Below are 27,266 nucleotides of genomic sequence, written 5' to 3'. Positions count from 1 at the left end.
CAGTAGGCTAAACCTAACAAGAAATAAGAAGCCCATCTCACGGCCTAGGGATCCATTCAGCCCGACCAAAAGACCCTCGAATTGGTGGAAACGGGGATCGAGGAAAGATGATGAAGTTCCGACAAGAGTTGACAAAACCAGGCGCCGCTGACACAGACCTAGAGGTTGCCAACATATTAATCAGAGACCCACGCCACATTAATTACTATTCTCTGATACTCTATGTCGCATTAAATGCTTTAGGCATGCCCTAAGCATTCAAGAGTTGCGATTGTTGAAGGACGTGTGGGAGAAGCAACCATCACCCATATCCTAAGAAGGGAAAATGCAGGTGCCGTTGACACGGGTCGAGAGGTCGCCTACGTATCTATAAGAGACCCATGCCACATTAATTAGTTTTCTCCGATACACTACGTCACATTAAATGCTTTCGGTGGTTGGAGTATGAAGGTGATGGGACTGCCTTTGACGATGCGTGCGAGTTGCTTTCCCATTCCTTGTATAAAAGCGGATCACCAGATACATACTAACTAAGGCAAAAACTTCTATTGAAGCCCCCTTAGAGAAAACTGACTTAGGCATCGAAGGGTCCCCAGATCACCCCTGAGCCATCTCTAAATTGAACTTGTGCAAGAAGGAAGCTAACCCTTGATTGTCCGAGGAGATCCAGTTGCACATGTGACATACGTCCAAAACAATATGATTAAAAATAACATAATTAAAAATAAAGAATTGCATTTCTTACATAAACAACATCTGAGCTGCCAACAAAAAAAACTTGTGAGCTCAATTATGCGCATAATTTCAAGCAGGAACATGCTAAATCAAGTCAATAATTAATGAAAATTGAAAATTTATTTGATAAGTTCAGCATATTTAAAAAAGTAATATTATATATAGTTGTGAGTGTACAAATACCATACAATCGTTTTGAAAAAGAGTATGATTTATTATTAAAAAATTAATTTTTTTATATATTTTTTTCATATTTATTTTTATTTTCAAAATGATTACCCGCTTTCACACAAGTATCACTTAAAAAGAAAAAACCGTTCGCAATTGGAGGGAACGGATTATACGCATTTGATTTTGTGAATCGCAGCAACTCATCAGAATCGGCAAGTTCCCTGGCCAGAACTTCAGGGGTCTCGATATGGCGGGAAAATGTCCCTATAGTGAATAGTCCCTGCCACAATTCAACCTTAACGCTTCTCTGACCCCCCCTCTCTCTCTCTGCCCGAAACACTTTCCCCTTCTTCAATCCCATCCACCTGTGATTGCCCTAGAAATATCTCAGCCGCAGCGTCAGGTACGTTTCTTCGAAATTTCCCTTTCCTTTTCGTCCAATCTAGGGTTTCCTTTTCTAGAGCGCCCAAAACTTCCCATTGTCGACAATTTCTTTCATCAGTATTGGTTCTTGTTCTCAGTGAATCTCAGGTACGGAGCGTAATAATTGTTCACCAACGGGTAGCGGATTCTGCCTAAGGTTATATAGTTTGGTGGGAAAATGGCGGATGCGTTTGAAGATGAATCCGAGCAAACTGTTTCCATCCGAGATTACCTTAAAGGAGTGGAGGAACAAGAGCTGGTCTGCTTCTTTCTTATATATAATTTGGCGTTTTTTAAAAAAAAAAACCCAGTGTATTGATATACTCGTTTGGTTGCTATAGAACTGACAAAAAGATATTAATTTAGGATTCTGAATTGCGTATGTTTTGTTTTGTTTTAGGTTTGCATCAAGTTTGTGATCGTCAATTTCACCTAAGAAAACATACCATTCAAGTTGTTGTGCATTGGTTGAGATCTTCTATAAGAACCTTACTTTTTTTTTTTTTTTTGTATTCACACAAATATCGAAGGTTGACAAAATTCATTACACTAGGCATTTTAAACCAATAGGGTAGAATCTATAATTTCCGACCATGTCTCATGGGGGTGTCAGCGTTCCTACCTTTTTCAGGTTCATCTTCTTGTTTGTTTCAAATGTAGATTGCATTGATGCCTTGGCATTATAAGAGACAATGTTTGAAACATACACACACACACACACACTTTGGCCATGTGAAGTAGGTTCAGTTTCTTTTCCTTAATATGTTTATCTCATTTTAGCTCAGTATGTATAAATCTATAACTTATAAAAAAAAATGTATAAATCTATAACTAAATCACACTGGGCCTCAGTTTTATTGTAAGCTGCAGTTATTTTCCTATTGTCCATCTTCTGTTCCAGTCACCCTCCCCTTATATTCTAAAATATTGTTGGCGTTTTATTGACATTATTAATGTTTTGTACTTGTACATTTTCTTGTGTTTAAGCTAATGGGTTATTTGTATGTCTCTAATTTGTGACACATAGGAAGCAGACCTGGTTTTGGGGGCTGATGAAGGCAATGAATGTACTTATACCAATGGTTATATAAAGAGACAGGCAGTGTTTTCATGTCTGACTTGTAACCCAGAGGGAAATGCCGGAGTTTGCACAGCTTGCTCCTTGTCTTGCCATGATGGTCACGAGGTATTCCTACTACAATCTTTTCAGCGTGGAGGACTTAAAATTTTGAGTAAATGATAAACTCCTAACTAGTTGGTACTGATTGCTTACTTACATTAACTGTTTTTTTTTTTTTTTTTTTTTATGAACTGAGTTGTATGAACAATTTTTATTGTGAATGGGAGTATAATGATTTAATAGCCAAGCAAAATGATAGATTTAATGCATGAGTGTAGAGGATCAATTCTTTTTAATTTTCTATTCTTTCTAAAAATGTAGATGTTTCTATCTCCATGATGTGAGCTGGAGTTTGCATTTCATTCGAACTAGAGTCTTATACAGTCCTTTAGGGGATCTAATGTAACTGCTTTCTTGTTTATGTAACTGCTTTCTTGTTTCTTTTAGAAGCATGGTGGTTTTCTGACATACGTTCAAACCCCCATTTCTTGTTTTTGCGTACATGGGATTTTGTATTAAAAGGGGTCATTTTTTAACTTTAATCGGAACTATGGTTGTTCTTAGTTTGGAATGGTTGCTATGGTGGATTCCAAATTCAGCATTCTATCAGGTTGTCAGATGGTTCATGGAAATTATATCTGTCGTGATAGGAACTCATGTCTCCATCATGCTTACTGTCTGAATTTTTAATATTAATGTCAACTGAGTATAACTGATTTTTCTACTTGAACCAGATTGTGGAGCTTTGGACCAAGAGAAACTTTAAGTGGAAATTCAAAATTTGGGGATTTCTTCTTCAAGCTTTTTCCAAATAAGGATATAGAGAATGCTGAGAATATGTATAATCATAACTTCAGAGGCTCATATTGCACTTTTGGTAGGCCTTATCCTGATCCTGATGTTGAAGAGCCAGTAGAGATGATACAGTGCTGCATTTGTGAGGACTGGTTTCATGAGGAGCATTTCAGTCTTTAGAATTCTAATGAGGTCGTTAGCAGTACCTTCACAATGGCTCTCAAGTTTCCCCCCTTTTTCTTCGTTCTTATTACGTTTAATGCATCACGCCATGTTTGCATGGCAAGGATACCATACATTGCTATGATAATGGTATAATACAAGGCCTTGGCCTTTATTGGCAACTGTAAATTTTTCAAAACTTCTCACCTTTTTTGGTGAAATAAATTCTGAGCTCCATCCAAACATCTTTTACACCCAAAAAACAAAAAAATATACCTCAAAAGTAATTTTCATCTAATCGCAATTGCTTGGTTCTTCACTAATCTTTCTGCCATGCTACAGGTTCCAGGAGATGAGGAAAGTGAACCTCTGTATGAGGATTTTATATGTAGGGCCTGCTCAACCATTTTTTTTGTTTCTGGGACGATATCCTCAGTCCATATGGGCAGCAAGGAGACAGTGTGATGTTACCATTGATGCCAATAATAAGAATGTAATAGAAGATAAATCTGCAGCTTGTGGATCTGGAAAAGTAGGGAATGATGTTGATGCTCATAATAATCCTAAAATAGATCATTCTAATGCTAATTCTGAGTCTGCATCTAATGTGAACGGTTTGTCTCTTGGAGAAGATTCTCAGAAGAAGGTGGTTTCAAATCAATGTGTAAAAGATGCCAGTACACATCCCACTTGTGTTCTTGGAGTTAACCTGGAGGCTGCTTCTCCTGATTTAGACGGTAGACCACTTTTTCTTTCAAAAAACTGGCGTGATGTCCTTTGCAGATGTAAAAAGTGCCTGGTTGTTTACAACCAGAAGTGTATTGCTTTTCTGCTGGACAAGGAGGACTCAATTGTAGAGTACGAGAAAATGGCAACACAGAAGAGGAAAGAGAAGTTGCTGCAACAGGAGGGCGCGTAGCTAAGTTTATTTGATAAACTTGGTCATATACAGAAAATGGAGATTCTAAGTGGCATAGCTGATATGAAGGATGAGATTCGTGGTTTTTTGGTATGCTCTTGATTGTGACTTCGTAATGGCCTATGTACTGTTTTATAAAGCAGACTGGGGAAAGGGAACGCATGGAAGTTGGCCTTCTGGCTGTTTTATTTTTTGAAGGTACTGCGCTCACATGATCTGCATTTTTATTTATCTTTTCCTTCTCTTTCCTTTTTGAGGAGTCATTTGACTCATCAAAATCAATCACAGCTGCTGATGTCCACCAGGTGTTTGAGAATCTTGCAAAGAAGCGCCGCCGCATAGAGTGAGTTTTTTGTTGGATTTTTACTGCAGTTGCATGCACGTGAACCTTAAACTTCCCAGTTGACTATAGAGCCTTCCAGGTTCAGAATACATGCACGACATGGCTTTTAGGCCGTTCTAAGTTAGAATACTGCTACAATCATTAACTGCTCTGACTTGTAAAATTATTTGTTTATGAACTTCAAAATGTAATTGGGCAGTTTCTTGTGAACTGCTCTAGATGCACTGTTCTAGAGACGAGTGGATCCTTTTGTACAGTGATGTGCTGCAATTCACATGAACGTCTGATCCTTGGGACCTAGCCACTGGCAGAAGTATGTTATGGAAACCGTACTTACATAAACACATGTCCCATACTCGACATGGAAGATATAATTTACTGTGCTTATTGCAAGCCTAGCTCTTGGTTTTCTTGTCATTACTCGTGCTTTCTATTTGATTTGAGATTCCCATGGTTACCTGGAAATTACATTTACGGGTCGTTACAGGTCTTGATGGTGCTTCCTGACCAGTGAGGAATCTTGTGGGATATTCATGGATAATATGGGAAATTTCTTCCTTCCGTCTTTCTATACCATGCTGGCCGATGTTATACTGAAGAAATGATTTCTCCTGGTAAAGCATATACTGGATGAATATTAATTTGCTTAAATTGGCCAGACCAAATACTGAATAAGATAACATTAGTTACATTTATGAGGATTGCTATTCATAAGCTCCACACTGCACATCATATATATATATATATATATATATATATATATATATTTTAAATTTTCTTTGGTTTTATTCTTCTTAAAACAATTGAATTCTTCTATTCACCATTCATATACCACACATTTGATAAGAGAAAAAAATTTTAAAAGGGTGGTGTGTGGTGTGTGAGACTTTTGAATATAATTTTTCTGAGGAAATTATTAGTCTTAAAATTTTCTCCAATATTATCCATTTAAGATTTGAAAAACTTCTACAATACTAAACTTTAAATGTTAAGGTTTTAATGGAATTAGTAAAGAGAAATAATATTTGCAGTCATAAGGTAATCAAACGTCGCATAATCATTTTGAAAAAAAGGAATAAATATGGGATATATAAAAAAAAAAAAATTATTTTTTTTTAATAGTAAATCTTACTATTTTTTGAAACGATTGCATGGTACTTATCTACTCCACGATTGCATATATCATTATTCATCAATAATAATGTTTTAATACAAATACAAAATAAAATAAAATAATGTTGTAGGGTTCGCTAAATCCAAGGTTCCGATTTCCCAATTTGGACCCAGAACCCACTCAATGTGAAATGGAACCGTCGACTAATCAACAACCTTTTAAACTTCCTTTAACAAGTAAGGACAAGAGTAGGTTGTTGCTGCCATTGAAAATGGAAAAGTTTCTGTGTCCATGCATTCCACCAGTTTCGAGGTTGAAAATTTTAATAAAAACTAGTCTTTTTCCTACCTAAACTTGGAAGATTGTCGAGTTCCTCCGATCTTTTTATTATTATTATTATTATTTAAAAGCAACATGATATTGATTACTGTGATCAATATATGTTTTTGTAAACAACCTAATCAATATTCGTCTGTTGGTCACTTTTACAACCTTACAATTTCGGCTTTATCTTCTTAATCTTTTTGTGCACAGAATCATCATTTGTCGTCATAATAACATCGATTCCATGCTGTGTCTTGCGCGCACTAGCTATGTTAAGTTCTGTTATAAACTTAACTGAAGACACAAGAGAAGCGAGTGGGGGCGCAAGTTCATGCTGTTGCACAATGGGCAGGCAGTGGAACAAGATCTGTATGGCTGCATGGATGTTAAAATGATCCCTAACCATGTAATTAAATGGGATGAAGTAACTGATCCTCTGAAAACACAAGAGGTACTGTATGATCAAGTTTACTTAGCCAAAACACAAAAAAACCTCTGAAAACACAAGAGGTACTGTCTGATCATTCATCGAGAGGTCAGATGATCAAGAAAAATAGATCGGGCCTGTTTGCCGTTTGGTGGTACAAGACTATAGAGCTAATCATATGATAGGAGGAAGTTTTGGGCGCAGGGGGGACCTTGTCAAGAAAGATGCTTCTTCTAGACTTTTTCTTTTTCTATATTAATCAAAAAACTACTACAATGAAATTTGGCTCCCTTAGTATAATTTCTAGCTAGATTCTAGTCTAGCTAGTGGTAATTCTAGCTAGTATAATATGCAATAAGATCCTCCTAAAGGGGAACCAGTCAAGACGAATTCTTCAAACTCTAGATGGAGGGGCCAAAAAAAGACGTCAATATAAGAAAAAAGTGTAGAAAAGTGGTTTTTTTTTTTCTGGGGAATATGTAAAGTATAAGCTTGCTTTGCTTAATTTTCTTCTGTTTACTTTTGAACTTTTATCTGTCACCCAACAAAATGAGAGGGAATTAGTCTAAAGGAAAATTTGACATTCATGAGGATATATTTGGATGCAGCCAGATATACATACTTTAGTCTGCCTTTTGATATTTTTTCCTCTTAAAGTCTACAAGTTAATCCTTTTTTTGATGTCTTTTAAAGTTATCAACGTACGTAGTAGTAGCTGTGACTTTGAGGGCAGGCATGGGAGACATTTTGGTGTCACGTCATGACCTAAATTAATTTGTCTTAGCTAGGGTGGCACACATGGACACTATCACTCAAACATAGGGGACGCGTTTTGTCACACATGAATGAAACAAATCTAATGATTTTCATGTTATTATTGCTCTATAATATTATTAATAGACGTACGTAGTAGTGGTGGTAGTAATATTTTAGCACTATAAATATATATGTTTGCTTTCCCCTACTCTATCTCCTATCTCCCATCTTAGATACATTAGTTGAAACGTAAAAAAAAAGAGCAAGCTTTTCTGTTAGCTAGAGTGGTTTCAGGATCCCAGAACCGTATTCTGGACGAATTATATCCAAAATTATGGGAAACTGCATGGAGACATGCACGCAGAGGCTAGAAGCAGAGGAAATGCAGCAGCAGCAGCAGCAGGAATATGAGAGAGAGAGAGCAAGTGGGTTTGTGCAGGAAAGTAATTTTGGGAAAGGTGCCATAAGGGTTAAGATTGTGCTGACAAAGGAAGAGCTGGAGTGGTTCATTCTACAGCTGAAGGATAAAGAAGGAAAGAAGCTGGCCATGGAAGATGTTTTCATTGAGATTGAAAGAGGAAGATCAGGATCAAGAGTTGAGGGATGGAAGCCTTCTTTGGAAAGTATCATGGAGAGCCCTGAATTGCTTGAGATGGACAGATCATCATGATCAAGTCCGTTTTGTTCAAATATATTATTTCAGCCTTTGTTTCTTCTTTCCCTCCTCCTTCAGTTTGATGTGGGTTATGATCCAAACTTGTAATTAAATTTTCTTCTTAGCCAGAGGACATATATATATATATATATATATATATATATATATATATATAGTGGTTGACATGGATGTTTTGAGTACCTTAACCGAGATAATCTCTTTTCCTTCATGTTCGAATTTAGTTCCCCATTCTCTTTGATCTTCCTTCCTCTCGAAAAATGCGTGTAGGAAACCAGTATGAATGTGCATATAAAATGTTTAATTAGTTGTTTTAATAATCAGGAAATTGATCTGATGCCTTCAATATACACAATATATTGATACTCATTCTATGGAATATTCAAATGTGCAGTGCTTTGTATGGAATCAGTTGCATTCTCATGAGAACCAACTACCTTGATAGATATATAGTACCAGTAAATCATGTATATGCGTTTCTCCAACTACATTTGGACTTTTACTTCAAAAGTAATTCTCAAGATGAATTATGAGTAGATTTCATTGAAATCATCGCAAAAATACTATAAGAAAAACGAGCATTTATGACGAATTATTTACAATGAGAATAGACTTGTTTTATAAAAAAATAACTGGTAACAAATAAGTAATTTTCTTATAATGATTATAATAATTTCTCATTTTCAAATAATTTAAGATCTCATTCACTACCTTCCTATACTTAATCTCGGATATTACTCGTTATCATTGGGACCGAGTTCCAAATGAATTCCTCCAACTGATCATGATGCTCAACCAATTAATTGTTAGAAAGAAAAATAGACCCAAACTGAAAGTCTACATACGTAAATTATGGCGCATTTCCATGAATCTATTGAAAATAACGCATGCATGCCACCATCCATGAATATGACAATACCAACTATAGCAGAAAATTGCTATAATACTATTGACATGTGGGGTTTAATATATTAGAAAATAAGTTGTACAGTTGTATAGTGTATGTAAATCTCGCACAATCTTTTTTTTTTTTTAAAAAAAAAAAATAGATCACGCTTGAGACTTACATAAAGCATTCTGCTTTTTCATTATGGATTTTATTTATTTTTAAAGAAATTACATGAGATTTGTATATATTAAGACTGTATCTAATATTAGTCTAATATACAAATTATGAAATTGAAGCTTGAAATTGCATGTGAGGTGAGATGGCCGTACTGATTATTCTAGCATATTGAAGTTTTTTTAGTATATCCTAAGACTACATCTTGCATATTAAACTTTTTTTTTTCATCGTTACTTCTCTTTTATACGGCATATATAATTTGAGATTTTTGGGTGGTAATGTTTTTTCTAATTAATTCCGATTCTTCTTCTAGTATGATATGCAATTTGTCAACCTGATTTAGCACGTAATAAGGACAAGAGTAGGTTCTTACTCACATAGGAAAAAAAAAAAAAATCGTTTTCATGCGTCGCGCACTTAAAAAACTAGCTAGGAGCCTGTCGAGAGTCAACATGATCAGCTGCCAGTAAAATTAATCCCGCAATATGCGGGGCATTGAAGCACTCTAGTTTGCTGAGAAAATGATATTTGTAATTTTTTTATGCGCATAATTTTTTTTAAAAAAGTGAATAAATATAAATTTATATAAAAAAATTAATTTTTTAATAGTAAATTACATTTTTTTTTAAAATGATTATGCATATAATTTTTTCCTAAATTTTACTAATCTTTAAAAAACATCTTATATTAAGAAAAATTCTATACATAAGCCTTACACTTCTGCACACTACTTAAAAATATGTAAATTTATTCTTTTACCCTTATGTTTTATGAAATATGAAATATAAAACATGAGGATAAAAGAGTAAAATCATATATTTTTTAAGTGGTGTGCAGAGTGTGAGGCTTATGTGTAGCACAACTCTATATCTAATTCTCTATCATTTCTCTATTCTATTAAAATAATCTTTTTCTATTTTTTTATTATTATTTCTACTATTTTATTTCTACATCTTTAACTAGTCCCTATAAAATATATATAAAAAGTGATTTATGAGATGAATAGCTTCTCAAATATAAAGAGTCACTATTTATATCCTAAACATTTTCCTTTAAATAAAAAATGGGATGGAGCATGTATTTGAAAAAAATTCCAAATATAAATCTTATAATATAGAGAAAATGATGCTTTAAGCAATCGGATGGGAATGGTGTTAACCCATCAGCTAGGCCCAAGTATAAATGAGCAACAATTTATCAAAAAATATAAGGAAAAACCCAAAACATAAATCTGCAATCTTGTTTGACTGGAATAGGAGATCAGGGACGTCAATCGGTCAGTAAGACATGCAATCACGCTGATAATCATTTAAAGATCATGAGGTCATGAGTGGTTAAATTCCTCCTACAATCGGCTTCAACTGTCTTTTTGTCCCTCATACTGCCGTGATTGTACCCTTGACAAGCCTTTCATATCACAATGGGGATCAAGGTCGTATGTGTTTAGTGGAAGAAAACATGACCATTATTTGGAGGCTCGATCGATTAATTGTGTTTAGAATATAAACTTAACTTTAACTCATTTTAAATCAATTATTGATGATATATATATATTTTTTAAGTTTTTCATAAAAAAATTATATTTATTTTAATTTATTTCAAACATTTTAACTTAAAAATTAAATATATCTCAATTTAAAAAAAATTAAATTCATATCAATAAAATTTATAAAATATTAAATTCGTATCATCGCGGCAGAGTAACCCCAATCAAAATGGAGAGAGGACAAGGTGACGAATTCTTTTTCCACTTTAGAAACGTTAATTTGGGTAAGGCTTATGCCCAAGATCTATTGGAACTGGATATCGTACTGTTCCATCCACCTACGCTTTTGGGATTTGTATTCACTCGTGCCCACCAAAAAAAAAATAAATAAATAAACGAAAAAGGAAAAAGAAAGTTTCTATGTAGTTCTTCCAAAAGAATTGCGAATACATTAAAACCATGAAAATGGGTATTGATAAGATACTACTTGCATTTAATTCTCATCATCAATTTCTTCTGGAATGCTCTTAAGCACTGGATCAAGGTCGATGGTGTTAAGGGACACAACACGAACACGATTTTTTGGTATTTGAACAAGCTCAGTCGCTAAGTCTTTGAATTCAAGGAACCCTCCATCTCTGCACCTGGATAAAATTCGAGCTGCTTCCTCCTTTGTCATCCTGACTTTTACTCTAATCACCCCTTTTTTGTCAACATGAGTACTACTAGTACTGCTGCCATGGCGGCCTCCTCGTCTTTCAGAATCCTTCCCATCTTGATCTCCTGGAAGCAATGGCACTTTTGAATCTGCAACAGTACTACGATCTCTGCAACTCTTCCCTGGCTTCTTTCTTGACGCCCTCTTGTCTAACTCATCTCTGTATATGGTTTTTGCGTTAACGCTGGATTTCCATGGTTCTAATACTTGAAGTGAAAGTTTTTCGAAGCGGGTGAGAGTGGAGTTCCACATGCTTACAGATCAGGGCAAGAAGAGAGAGAGAGAGAGAGGATGTGAGTTGGTGTATGTATAGGGTTGTGATAAGAGGAATTAGTAAAAGGAGGCAGTGCTACGGAGAATGAAGATGGATATGGCCAATTTATATTGGGAAATTGTTGCAAGTGGTCGGGAAAAAGAATGGAGTTATATGGTCAGGTCACAATCTGATGTTTGTTCGCGAGGGGTGAACGGTGGGCCCCAGCCCTGGGCGTGGGGTGTACGGCGTAGAGAAAGTGTTCAAAATCACTACAGAACTGATCAATGGTTGACCGTCAAAGTTTTATTAGGGCCGTTTAGTTATCCAAATTAAATAAGGAGAAATGATACTTGCAGTCGTGAGCGTGCAGTCGCCGTGCAGTCGTTTTGAAAAAAGTGAATAAATAAGGGACCCACCTGAAAAGAAATTAATTTTTTAATAGTGGACCCCACTCTTTTTCAAAGCGACTGCACGGCGTTTGCGCATTCCACGACTGTATGTAGCATTACTCTTAAATAAGATAACAGTTTAATAAAATATTATTATAATATAATTTTTTATTTTAAAATTTAAAAAATTAAATTATTTATTATATTTATATGAGAGTTTAAAAAATCTGTGATGATTATATGAGATTAGATGATCTCATCTACCAAACTAATTTAAGGCTAAGATCTTTCTATTATTATTTAATATTTTATTATTACTTTATACATATTTTTTATTACTATTTAATTTTTTATCATCAATTTTTATAACTTTTTTATTATTATTAATAGAATATCTAAAATCACCTTATTATCCAAACGTATCAAATCTTTTGTAGTCTATTTAAAAATAAATAAATTTCATCTTAAAAAATTATGAAAATTATGATTTTTCATAATTAGATTCAACCTCTTTTTCAAAGAGACTTCAAAATTTGCACATACTAAAAATATACAAATTATTTTCCAACAGATAATAGTATATAATAAGACAACGTAAGAGTATATTATTTCAGTTTTTTTTTTTTTTTTTTTTCCCAAAACATTTGATTCTTTTTCAAAAAATAAAGAATAAATGTGGAATCAGAATGATGGTCGTGTGCAAGGTATGGTGTCTCTGAAACAACAAAAAGGCCGACTCTTTTTGAGAGGTAAAAGACTCGTCCGAATTTGCATTTTTGGGTACGAGTTTTGGGCAACCTCAAATGACAGGCCAACAAGAGGAGTGGCTTGTTGTGAAATGTTATGCAAAACACATAAATATTAACAATAGCAAATAAAATAAAAGAGTGCACGATCAAGTACATGATGCACAATATACGTGATTCGATAAATTGTCTACATCCACAGAGCTACATAAATCTTATTAACATAAGAGATTATAATCACTCAATCCCAACTCATATTCTCTATGACTTTTTATTCTTTCACATAATATGCACTCACTTGATAATTGTTCTCTCTTAAAATATGTTGAAAGTCGTGCAACACAAGTCAAATATGACAAATATATAGCAAATGACGCTGGAAATCCTAATTGGCAAAATTTGTATTTTTTGTTTGAGCGGCGTGTCTCGAGCGAACAAGCATATCCGTAATGGCTCAAACGGGGTGTTGAGCGAGACTCGAGCGAACTCACGAATTAAGTTTCGCTCGAGCGCACGTCGAGCGAACTCACTAGTTGAGCTTCGCTTTGGCGCATGTCGAGCGCACATCATGCAAAGACATTTTTTAGCTTCAAAACTAGTCTTCACATACACTCCAGCAATCTTCCACTTGGAGACTGGGTCTCCACATGCTAGTCATTGTTTTCAACTAAGCTCTATTATCTCTACAGCTCACAGATCCCGTCTTCAAGCCAGAAGACGCACTGAAGTCAAGCTCGACTTCAGTTTTCCACAAGGCGACTCATAACTTCCACTACATTATGAGTATCCAGTCTCAAACCGATCTGACAACCTTGGCCAACTTTCCCAACCTTTCATGAGGAACAACAAACTTGACTCTCTTTGGCTTCCTCACATATTTCGCGCGATCAAGTCTGTATTTTTACACTCTTGTATTTCCTTGCACATCACTGGACACTAATGTTAAATACAAAAAGTTAGATCTCTTACCATGCGCTAAGACCAGTGCATCCTTAGTGATCTTTCAAGCCCCTTTAGTGAACGTTACTGCAAAACTGCTATCATTAAGTTATCCTACAGAGATCAGGTTTTTCTTCAAATCTAGAACGTGTTTGACTTGCTATAAAGTCCACACGCCCTTGTTTGAAAGTGTGATGTGCACATCACTGACTCTCATTACATCCAATGCCTCTCCATCAGCCGCATATATCTTCCCAAAATCACCAGCAACATAATTCTGCATGATTTTTCAATGTGAGGTGATATGAAACGAAGTCCCTGAATCCAACACCCAATCATCAATCAGATTGTGCACTATAAAAAGTAAGGCATCATGTATTTCTTCTGCCACTACATTCACAGCATCATCCTCAGCACTTTCTTGATTCTTGTGGTTTCTCTTGTTGTGGCTCGGTTTGCCACAACTCCAGCACGTGATTTACTGCCCAAATCTCGTCTTGCTCTTTCCCCTGCTATTGGAGTTTGACCAGTCATGTCCTTTGCCCCAATTGTCAACATTCAGAGCCGATCTTGAACTCGAGAACTCACTCGAGTCTCTGCTACGTACCTCTTCAACAAGGACCATGTCACGTATGTCATTGTAGTTCAGTTTCGTCTTGCTAGCTGAACTAATCACAGCCATCTCATGACCTCCCAACTATTTGTCAACGATGCCAACATAATTAACACTCTGATCTCATCATCAAACTCAATCTATACAAAATACAGTTGATTTGTGATCGTATTGAATTCATTATAGTGTTGGGCTACATACATACATTCTGACATCTTCAGGTTAAATAATTTTTTCATCAGGTACACTTTATTGTTCGTCGACGACTTTTCATACATACTTGACAAAATCGCCGTGAGATCCACCGTGGTTCTCTCCTTACTGACATTGTGTGCCACTGTTCTGGACAAGGTTAGCCGAATAATTCCCAATCTGTTGATCTAACAAGGTCCACTCAATATCATCCATACTCTCTGGCTTCTTTCCTAATAGTGGAAGATGGAGCCTCTTCTTATAGAGATAGTTCTTGATCTTGATCTTTCAGTACCCAAAATCAGTGTCGTCGAACTTATCGATCCCGTATACTTTCACTTTATCTCCAACCATCGCTCTCCTTCAGATCTAACTTGGCTCTGATACCAGTTGTTACAAAATGTTATGCAAAACACACACACACCAACGATGACAAATAAAGTAAAAGCAAGCACGACTAAGCACACGATGCACAATATATGTGGTTCAACAAATTGTCTACATTCACAGAGCTGCATAAATCTTATTAACAGAAGATATTACAATCATTCAATCTCAACTCACACTCTCTAGGACTTTTTGCTCTCTCTCACATAATATGCACTTACTTGACAATTGTTCTATCTCAAAATATGCTGAAAGTTGTGCAACACAAGTCAAATATGAAAAATATATAGCTAACGACGCTAAAAATCCTAATTGGCAAAATCCGCGTTATTCGCTCGAGCGACATGTCAAGCGCGCCTTAAGCGAACAACCAAATTAACATTAGCTCGATCGGGGTGTCAAGCGGGATTTGAGTGAACACTAGGGTTTGTGTCTCGCTCGAGCTCAATGTCGAGCGGGACTCGAGCGAACTTACGGGTTAAGTTTCGCTCGAGCGCTCGTTGAGTGCACATTAAGTAAACACAATTTTCAGCTTCAAAACCAGTCTCCAAATACACCCTGACATGGCCGAACTTAAACTCCGATGGTTTTTAATGCTGTCTTTCTTCCTACAAATTCTAATATTTTATGTAAGAACTTTTCTACTATCATTTCCACACATCATACATCATACTTATTTTATTATTTTTAATTTTTTCTTACTAATCTAATTATATTTTTTTACTCATTATCTATACACCACACATTTGGTAAGGAAAAAAATTAAAAAATAAAAAATTATGTGTAGTGGGTGGTGTGAGGATGATGAGTAAAATTTTTCTTTATGAAAAGGCTAAAGATTCTCTATAAATTTTATTATAAAAATATTGGGTAGTGATAATACGTTGCAACTATAATATATATATATGTATATATATAATATTTGATTTACACATAAAATTTATATTAAAAAAACCTTACAGATTAATATAAATTGATACGATACGTGGCGAAATATTATAAGATTATCCTGAATTCTCTATCTGACCTTCATCAACTACGCGCTTTTACCAGGATTGCCCAAGACCGATTATAAATTGATAAGTCTCAACCGATTAATCAACTACGCGCTTTTACTTGGATTATGTCTAAGACCTTGATCATGAAGTCAATGTACGTACGTAGTGTTGTCAATATCATTAGGAAATTTGCCAAACTGATATTGCCACATTTTGAAGACGTCAACCCATGCATGGTCATGTGCAACATTTCCTAGTGGTTTGTTTTGTTCCACTGGACAATAGAAAAATGTACACCTTTTAGCATAGAGGTATGCTTGGGAGTGAGAAAATTTTGAAAAAATAAAGGGAAAAAATTGAATATAAATATTGTTAGAATATAAATTTTTAATATAATTTTTGTTTTAGAATTTGAAATGGTTGAAAATTATTTTTTATTTTTTATTTGAAAGTTTAGAAAAGTTGTAACGATTAGTTTGAAAATATTTGTGTTTGAATGATGTTTGAGAAGGAAATAAAATATAATAAAATGAGACGAAATGAGATGAGATGAAATAAAATAAAATAAAATGAGATAAAAATTATTTCCAAACATCGCAATTTGATAGGACAAGTATGAACCCCGGCCCCCAATGTACGTTTCAGGCATGCAAAGACATTATTTTACTTTACGAATAAACTTCCATTGAATTAAAATACAAGATACAAAGGGATGACTGGGAAGCCATGCAAAACACATCTTTACGTGACAATCATTTAATAGAATAGAAGTAATACAGTCTTAAAAAGATTATACAAAATAAATTTATAAATTGATGTAATTTTATATGATACGTTAGATTTATTTTATAATAAAATAATTATATATTAATATTTTTTAATTACATGCAAATGACAGATAATTTATTATGCATGTATACGTAAACACGGTTTTCCTTGTCATTAATTTGCTCACGAGTGACGATGGTTGTTTACTCAGGATGACTTTGACCTTATGACTTGGTACTGTTCCCATCATTTTCTTAACTTGGTCTCCCGGAAAATGAAAGGATTAAATTAGGTAATATTTAACCTCATGATCTCATAAATCTATTATCTAATTGCGCGTTTTGACCTGAAATTCAACACACACACACACACACATATATATATATATATAGATATATATATATATATATATATTTGAGTTGGTTCTAAGACTGTCAACATCATGATCACGAGATTCTCAATACTGAAATTCATACATTTTGAAGTCTTCAACCCATCGTGTATTATAGGGCACCTGAACATCCCCAAAAAATTAAGCTGCTTCTGTCGCCTAGAAACTATGTTTCATGTGTGTTCGAGTCAAGTCAGAATAGGGGCTTTCTTTTTGTTGTAATTTAACAGACGAGAAAGACACAGTACATCACAAACTAAAAAAAACATGAAAAGGCAAAGACTTCAGACTTGTTGCCGGCTACCGAAGGGAATTAGTCACAGACAAAGAAGCCTCGGCTTAAGGAGGCAAACGCGAAACACGGCTACAAGGGCAGACATTGACCTTTAGTCTTGAGAAAACAAAGTAGCACTATAGCCAACTCGTGTTGGTGTATTGGTTTCTGTCTGACCCTACATAGAGCCAATTTTGCAATTAGTACTTCATGTGATGCTATGTTGAGGACCTAATTTCAGGGATGAAATCATGAAAAGTATCACATGAATTGTGCAAGGCAAGAATCGGGAAATATCAAGGAAATAAGGAAATTATAAAAAATAAAAAATTGAAATTCATTGAACGTGTTTTTTTTTTTCAAAAAAGATGCACTGGACGGTAACATTCACTTTTGACAAATGATAACCTTTTACCATAAAAATTTGAAGATTAAAAAAATTCAAAACCAAACTTTTAAGAAAAATTAATCTCTATATTGTGCTAATTACAACCAAAATCTACAATTAAAAAGAACAAAGTCGAAAACTATAATCATGTAATGGCAGTGCCTAAATTGAGGTAATCTTAAAGCATCAATATATCCTATACTCCCCAAAAGCTAATGATGACAATTGCATAACCAAAGAATAAGTGGTCAAAACATGACCTACTGCCCATTCTTTTGCAAGATGATCAGCAACAAAATTACTCTCTCTGTATGAATGTTGTATGAATTAAAAAAAGATAAAACTTAATAAAAAGAAAAAATGGTATCCCCAATGTTATAAAACTGTCAAGGTAGAGAAGTGAAATTAAGAAACCATTAAATAATGATTGCTGAATCAGTTTCAAAAATTACACCCAAGAAATCAAGATGCAAACAAAATAAGAGGCCATATTTGTTTTGGGTTGGAGTTTGTCCCAAATGGAGAGAGAAGGCAAATACCAATTCACCGTCTATTTCTCAAGATACCTCCGCATCCTGCCATACCAAGATTCCCAATCGAAAAATCATCAATTTAAACACTTTTTTTAAGGGAAATTTTTATCATTCATTTATCAAAGAAACTTATATCCATGACCAGATACATGTAGGGATATTCCCGAATCAACTATTACCTCATAAACCAATTAGTGCATTAATTGGAGCTCCACCAGTACACTATTCCCTTTTATGACTGGTCTGATCTTTACTATTATTGATATTCTCCACAGGCAAACGTCCAAGAGACAACAATCTGCCTAAACAGAGACTCAACATCATCATTCATAGAAAGAGATGACTCAACCTCTATAGACAAACGTCCAAGAAACGATTTTTTTTTCTTTTACTAAACAATAAAGAAAGCAGTAAGATAGATGCGAAAAATAACGAATTACAGTTTGAACCAATTTTGGTAGACTTAGAAATCTGTAACTATGCATGAAGGTAACACGTCTGTCTCTTTTCAGTCACAAAAGTTAGAACTGAAAGATCTAATAGTAGCGATTTCGGTTATCTAGCGTGTGTCAAGAAAAGCTGCCGGAAGGGTGGCATGTGAGGACCACGCGCAATGATTTTTGTAAAAACGTCACTATCCTCCTAACAATTTGCGGTTTGTGAGTCTTCTTGTACTGCGCGTGTCTCTTGAGAGTTGCTGAAAAACTGTAAATCGATCTTTCTTTTTCGGCCTTGAAAGAAACGAAATAAACTAAGAAAATAGAATTATCTTGATAGACAAAATGGGTAGATGGAGAAATAAGGAAAGTTAACATATCATAGAATTTAAGTTACTAACATACTTTGAAAGTAATATATTCTCATGTAACAAAATACTTATCATTGAATTTAAGTTACAAAGTTAAGGATTTAGAGCAATCCAGCCAATACCCTTGATTAATATCCTTGCTTTGAAAATTTATTGCTCATCCGAGAACTATAGAAGACCTTGTTTGAGCTATTTAAGTGGTAAAATTAACAGAACCTGATTTTCCTATAACATAGATAGAATCCGAAATATTCACAAACGTTGAGAACCTAACTAAATCTACTCCAAATATCATTAATTATTAATTAGTCTCGACGACGAGGAGATATTATTCTCATTTTATCATGATATGTCATATATATAACCATCGGATAATATAACATTATAAAATAGAATTGATCAAGAACCATACATATATATATATATGTGTCTAATTTTTAAGACCACTAAATAATAACTCCTACCAATACCCGCATGACCAGTACTGAAGAGTTGAATGTCTAGTTAATTATAATTTAATAATAATAAATCCTACAAATAAAATGTTCATGATTTGATAAAGGTGGTTGTTAATTACTGATTTATCAAGATCACCTCAGCATCCTCCTCCTTTCGGTTGCAGTTTTTTACATTTAGTACTGATTTATTAATCCTCTCCCTTCTCATGCAACGAACTGTGCTACCTAATTAGTACCCTGTCTTAATAATCTAGTTGCTCTACGAAGCTAGAGATCGATCGACCTAGAAAATAACTACTGTTTTGTTCAAGTAACGAGGCACCGAAGGTTATCATTTTAGGTAAAAAGAAAAGATTAGTAATAATTTTAAGGTATGTAATTCTCGTAATTTTTTAAAATAAAATATATATATTTTTATATGTAAGTTTTAGATTTATCAATTTTTTTAAAAAAGAATGCATAATAATTGCGAACGGTAAATATAATTTTTCAAAAGAAAAATCCGTTTTACGTGCAGCACCGTTTTACTCTTTTGCTTAACTAGGACGTTCTTGGAGATGCTTGTGTGATTACATGATCAGCCTGATTTGTTTCAGTGGATGAATCGCCTCGTTATCCATTTTACTAGTTGCAAACTAATAATTTAATCTTTAGGTTTTCTCTTTTGGATTGTAGTGTTTTTGTGGTGGTACATCGAACTTGGACATGATATACTAAACATATCAATCTTGCTCTCTTCAGTTTATGCCCCTGAATTTAATGATTGTACTTTGCTTTATAGGTGGATTACAATACTTGTTCTTAACTAACTTGACAGTTTTTGCTGTAAATAAAATATGTCAATTTATGCATTATCCTTAATTGCCTCATTGGTCTGCTGTTAAAAAGATCATTGGGTACCTCAAGTCCACACTTAATCATGAATTGTTCTTTAAATCTTTTTTGAATCTCATCTCACCCTCCAAGCCTATACAAATGCTGATTGGATAAGCTGTCCCGATGACAGACGTTTTACTGGTGGATTCTGTGTTTTTCTCAGTTAGTATCTCATTTCATGGAATTCTAATAAACATAAGACATTTGCAAGGTCCAACACCGAAGCAGATTACAAGTTTCTTGCATCTACAACTGCTAGGCTGATTTGGTTGCAAACAACGCTATGTGAACTTGGCATCTTCCTATCTCAGCCACCCATTTTAGCTGATTTGTTTGCAAACAACGCTATGTGAACTTGGCATCTTCTATCCCAGCCACCCATATTATCTGATTTGGTTGCAAACAACGCTATGTGAACTTGGCATCTTCCTATCTCAGCCACCCATATTATGGTACGACAACATCGGGACAATATACCTCTAAGCAAATCCAGTCTACCATTCTAGATAGAACAAAATACATGGACATGGACTTACCATTTTATACGCGATAGAGTTACTGCAAACACTCTAAAAGTTTCCTTCTGTAGCTCCAAGGACCAGTTGGCTAATGTATTTACTAAGCCATTGGTTTCAGACAAATTTGTTAATTTTAGAACGAATTTCATCGTTATTGACACCCCACTAGACTCGGGCGTATTAGCACGATCCCTTCTGATTTAAACTAGCTTTTGAATAATATTCTAGAATAAGTTTATATTTTTGTTATTCCTTATTTTTGATACCCTTGTAACAGATTTGATTCCTTTGTAAAGTGTATAAATATGCACTGCCACAACACATCAATATAACTCGAATTCCAGGAATACAGTGCCTCTAACATTCTGAAGTTCATTTTGATCTATAGATTCTTGCAGTACTCGGATGGTTTTGACGGAAAAACATCCCAACTTTAACAATTTCAAGGACAGGGCATACATAAATAGTTACGAGTATAGAAGCTGTGCTTGAGATACTCTCTCTGCATAATTGGTTTTATTTCAATATTGTTGAAAGAAAATTTTTACAGACGAACTTACGCTGCCTAAGTTGTAAAAACTGCACAATTGGCATGCATTTTCACACATCATTCACCATACTTATTTTATTATTTTTAATTATTATTTTTAATTTTTTCTTACTAATCTAATTATATTTTTTTACTCATTATCTATACACCACACATTTGGTAAGGAAAAAAATTAAAAAAATAAAAAATTATGTGTAGTGGGTGGTGTGAGGATGATGAGTAAAATTTTTCTTTATGAAAAGGCTAAAAATTCTCTATAAATTTTATTATAAAAATATTGGGTAGTGATAATACGTTGCAACTATAATATATATATGTATATATATAATATTTGATTTACACATAAAATTTATATTAAAAAAACCTTACAGATTAATATAAATTGATACGATACGTGGCGAAATATTATAAGATTATCCTGAATTCTCTATCTGACCTTCATCAACTACGCGCTTTTACCAGGATTGCCCAAGACCGATTATAAATTGATAAGTCTCAACCGATTAATCAACTACGCGCTTTTACTTGGATTATGTCTAAGACCTTGATCATGAAGTCAATGTACGTACGTAGTGTTGTCAATATCATTAGGAAATTTGCCAAACTGATATTGCCACATTTTGAAGACGTCAACCCATGCATGGTCATGTGCAACATTTCCTAGTGGTTTGTTTTGTTCCACTGGACAATAGAAAAATGTACACCTTTTAGCATAGAGGTATGCTTGGGAGTGAGAAAATTTTGAAAAAATAAAGGGAAAAAATTGAATATAAATATTGTTAGAATATAAATTTTTAATATAATTTTTGTTTTAAAATTTGAAATGGTTGAAAATTATTTTTTATTTTTTATTTGAAAGTTTAGAAAAGTTGTAACGATTAGTTTGAAAATATTTGTGTTTGAATGATGTTTGAGAAGGAAATAAAATATAATAAAATGAGACGAAATGAGATGAGATGAAATAAAATAAAATAAAATGAGATAAAAATTATTTCCAAACATCGCAATTTGATAGGGCAAGTATGAACCCCGGCCCCCAATGTACGTTTCAGGCATGCAAAGACATTATTTTACTTTACGAATAAACTTCCATTGAATTAAAATACAAGATACAAAGGGATGACTGGGAAGCCATGTAAAACACATCTTTACGTGACAATCATTTAATAGAATAGAAGTAATACAGTCTTAAAAAGATTATACAAAATAAATTTATAAATTGATGTAATTTTATATGATACGTTAGATTTATTTTATAATAAAATAATTATATATTAATATTTTTTAATTACATGCAAATGACAGATAATTTATTATGCATGTATACGTAAACACGGTTTTCCTTGTCATTAATTTGCTCACGAGTGACGATGGTTGTTTACTCAGGATGACTTTGACCTTATGACTTGGTACTGTTCCCATCATTTTCTTAACTTGGTCTCCCGGAAAATGAAAGGATTAAATTAGGTAATATTTAACCTCATGATCTCATAAATCTATTATCTAATTGCGCGTTTTGACCTGAAATTCAACGCGCACACACACACACATATAGATATATAGATATATATATATATATATATATTTGAGTTGGTTCTAAGACTGTCAACATCATGATCACGAGATTCTCAATACTGAAATTCATACATTTTGAAGTCTTCAACCCATCGTGTATTATAGGGCACCTGAACATCCCGAAAAAATTAAGCTGCTTCTGTCGCCTAGAAACTATGTTTCATGTGTGTTCGAGTCAAGTCAGAATAGGGGCTTTCTTTTTGTTGTAATTTAACAGACGTGAAAGACACAGTACATCACAAACTAAAAAAAACATGAAAAGGCAAAGACTTCAGACTTGTTGCCGGCTACCGAAGGGAATTAGTCACAGACAAAGAAGCCTCGGCTTAAGGAGGCAAACGCGAAACACAGCTACAAGGGCAGACATTGACCTTTAGTCTTGAGAAAACAAAGTAGTACTATAGCCAACTCGTGTTGGTGTATTGGTTTCTGTCTGACCCTACATATATAGAGCCAATTTTACAATTAGTACTTCATGAGATGCTATTTTGAGGACCTAATTTCAGGGATGAAATCATGAAAAGTATCACATGAATTGTGCAAGGCAAGAATCGGGAAATATCAAGGAAAGAACGAAATTATAAAAAATAAAAATTAAAAAATAGAAATTCATTGAACGTGTTTTTTTTTTTTAAAAAAGATGGCCTGGACGGTAACATTCACTTTTGACAAATGATAACCTTTTACCATAAAAAATTGAAGATTATAAAAATTCAAAACCAAACTTTTAAGAAAAATTAAATCTCTATATTGTGCTAATTACAACCAAAATCTACAATTACAAAGAACAAAGTCGAAAACTATAATCATGTAATGGCAGTGCCTAAATTGAGGTAATCTTAAAGCATCCATCCTGTACTCCCCAAAAGCTAATGATGACAATTGCATAACCAAAGAATAAGTGGTCAAAACATGACCTACTGCCCATTCTTTTGCAAGATGATCAGCAACAAAATTACTCTCTCTGTATGAATGTTGTATGAATTAAAAAAAGATAAAACTTAATAAAAAGAAAAAATGGTATCCCCAATGTTATAAAACTGTCAAGGTAGAGAAGTGAAATTAAGAAACCATTAAATAATGATTGCTGAATCAGTTTCAAAAATTACACCCAAGAAATCAAGATGCAAACAAAATAAGAGGCCATATTTGTTTTGGGTTGGAGTTTGTCCCAAATGGAGAGAGAAGGCAAATACCAATTCACCGTCTATTTCTCAAGATACCTCTGCATCTTGCCATACCAAGATTCCCAAACGAAAAATCGTCAATTTAAATATTTTTTTTAAAGGAAAATTATCATCATTCATTCATCAGAGAAATTTATATCCATGACCAGATACATGTATGGATATTCTCAAATCAACTATTACCTCATAAACCAATTAGTGCATTAATTGGAACTCTACCATACACTATTTGCTTTTATGATTGGTCTGATCTTCACTAGTACTATTGATATTCTCCACAAGCAAACGTCCAAAAGACAACACTCTGCCTAAACAGGGACTCAACATCATCATTCATAGAAAGAGATGACTCAACATCTATAGACAAACATCCAAAAGATGAACTTTTTTTTTACTAAACAATAAGGAAAGCAGTAAGATAGATGCGAAAAATGACGAATTACAGTTTGAACCAATTTTGGTAAACTTAGAAATCTGTGACTGCGCATGAAGGCAACACGTTTGTCTCTTTTCAGCCACAAAAGTTAGAACTAAAAGATTTTATTGTGGCGATTTTGATTATCTGGCGCGTGTGTCGAGAAAAATTACTGGAAGAGGTGGCATGTGAGAACCATGCGCGGTGATTTTTGTAAAACTGCCACTATCCTCCTAACAATTTGCGGTTTGTGAATCTTCTTGTATTGCGCGTGTCTCTCGAGAGTTGCTGAAAAACTGTAGATTTATCTTTCTTTTTCGGCCTTGAAGGAAACGAAATAAACTAAGAAAAGAGAATTCTCTTGATAGACAAAGTGGGTAGATGGAAAAAGGAGGAAAGTTAACATATCATAGAATTTAAGTTACTAACATACTTTGAAAGTAATATATTCTCAAGTAACAAAATACTTATCATTGAATTTAAGTTACAAAGTAAGGGATTTAGAGCAATCCAGCCAATACCCTTGAATATCCTTGCATGGAAAATTTATTGCTCATCCGAGAACTATAGAAGACCTGTTTGAACTATTTAAGTGATAAAATTAACAGAACCTGATTTTCCTATGACATAGATAGAATCCGAAATATTCACAAACGTTGAGAACCTAACTAAATCTACTCCAAATATCATTAATTATTAATTAGTCTCGACGACGAGGAGATATTATTCTCATTTTATCATGATATGTCATATATATAACCATCGGATAATATAACATTATAAAATAGAATTCAAGAACCATACATACCTTCCTCTATCTTAAAAGCGTGTATAATGTGAACAGTAATGAACAGTTTAAAACAATGAGTAGCATCCAGCATCTTCTTCTTCTTCTTCATATGTCGTTCCTTTGCATAATATTTTCTTCCTTTCAGTCACAATTTTACTTTTTCGTTGAGTCTCAAACATCTGGTTAGCATTATTGTATTGCGTCTGACAGTCGAAAATATCTAGCCCGTTGATAGAAGGGATGGAGTGCAGATACGTCTCGTGGTTTTTCAACATCTACAGACCTTTCAGACTCAAGTGGAGGAAGAAAAAATTTCTCTCGAGCTGTTTGAGGATTCTTCTTCTCGCCGTTTGGTATGCAAAATTATTCTAATTTCACTTCTGCATCTTATTTTTGTTTTTCTCTTTTTAGCATGTTTGTTTTCTTTCTACGGCTCAACAACAGAAATATATTTCTTCTTCGTTTCCCTTCTTCCCCGTATGATTTCTTCTTCGTTTCAGATTTGTTTTTGTATCTTTGTTTTCTTTCTTCTTCATTTCTTTTTGGTTAGAAGAGAGGGAGAGAGAGAGTTGTCGTGTGTGTGCGAATGCCAGTGTGCAACGGAGAGGGAAAGAGAGGTTCGTGGTGGCTGGGTCTGGTAGAGGTTGTTGCTGGTGTGAAGTGGTGGAGGTACGGTAGCCTGGGTGGCCGCGTACGGCTGCGCAACTGGATACAAATGGGTGAAATCCATTTCGATTGGATTTCCGCAGGGGAGAGGGAGGGCTGCGCGTGGGGGACATCGGTGGTGGCTGGGTTGGTCGCTAGAGTGAGGGAAAGTTGCCAATGGTGGTCGTGACGCTAGGTGGCCGCGTAAGGCGATGCAGGTTGAGAGAAATGGGGATGGGTTTCCACGGGAGAGAGATAGGGCTGCGCGTGGGGGACATCGGTGGTGTCTAGATTGGTCGTCAGCATGAGGGGGACTCGCCGGTGGTGGTGGTGAGACTGGCCGGCACACGGCAGCACCAGACTGGGCTGAAGGACAACAGGTCGTGGGGATGAATCAGGCCAGAGGAGAGAGACAACGTGAAGAAAAAAATATTTAATAAAATCACTAAAAAAAATAATATATGTTGAAAAAATATCTAATTACTTGTTATTAATAAATAATAGTAAATTCTTTTTTTTGGGGATAAAATTGAATAGAATAAAAAGTAAGAAAATATTATATAATATATATATATATATATGCAAATTGTCTCTATATATATGTAGCGATTGCATATATATATATATGGGAAAAAGATCGTCAAATCCTATGTACTAGTTAGCTAGCTAGGGGCCTAAAACAAAACCAGGGTCAGCCCAGTTTGAGGAAAACCGCTTGAAAATATAAGAGAACTCCTAATAATTTATGTATTTTATTCTTTAAAATATATTTTTTTTTTCATTTTACGTACTAATTTTTACAATATATTATATATCAATTTATCTATTTTTTCTTTATATTATATTATTTAATAATTTGTTAAAAAAAAAGTACAAAGAGAGATAAAGTACATAAAAAGATAATAAATAAATAAAATATTTTTACACTTGTGAATAGTTCACTCTATATTTAGCTGAACATTATAATAAAATGTAAAATATATTCGAAAATAATGGATCCATTAGAGGTAGTTTCAAGCTAATTTTTTTCAAATTTTACCTAAAAATAAATTTTACAAAATCTATTGTGATCAGTGCTCTAAAGAACTAATTCGGATAAGTCTCCAATTCATTGCAACTTGCGATATTAGAGATGATCAGTTGCATGCAGGTGTTGACATCATTTAAGACGTTTCAATTTCAATGGAAGACCCTCGTGATAATGCTCTCTCTGTGCTAAATAATGCATGGCCGATACATGCATTTTCACATATTTTATTCATTAATTTAGGCATACGCATGGATTATATATATATATTGTACAATATCAACCTTCTATATATACATATATAAGTTGTC

General features: G+C 34.2%; 1 protein-coding gene and 1 pseudogene across 1 annotated transcript; both read left to right on the top strand.

The window, feature by feature from the left end:
• The first annotated feature begins 1,087 nt into the window (after positions 1 to 1,087).
• LOC108993734 lies at positions 1,088 to 5,181 on the top strand (annotated as a pseudogene).
• Positions 5,182 to 7,531: 2,350 nt separating this feature from the next.
• On the top strand, positions 7,532 to 8,051 carry LOC108993753. The gene has a single exon (XM_018968765.2). It carries the CDS (start codon positions 7,624 to 7,626, stop codon positions 7,957 to 7,959), a length of 336 nt encoding a protein of 111 aa, XP_018824310.1. The 5' UTR covers positions 7,532 to 7,623; the 3' UTR covers positions 7,960 to 8,051.
• The last annotated feature ends 19,215 nt before the right edge of the window (positions 8,052 to 27,266 follow it).

Source organism: Juglans regia, chromosome 9 (genome assembly GCF_001411555.2).
Source record: "Juglans regia cultivar Chandler chromosome 9, Walnut 2.0, whole genome shotgun sequence".
In the NCBI taxonomy this organism is placed as follows: Eukaryota; Viridiplantae; Streptophyta; class Magnoliopsida; order Fagales; family Juglandaceae; genus Juglans; species Juglans regia.
Note: the sequence above shows the minus strand (reverse complement) of the source record. Positions and strands in the feature narration are given on the sequence as shown.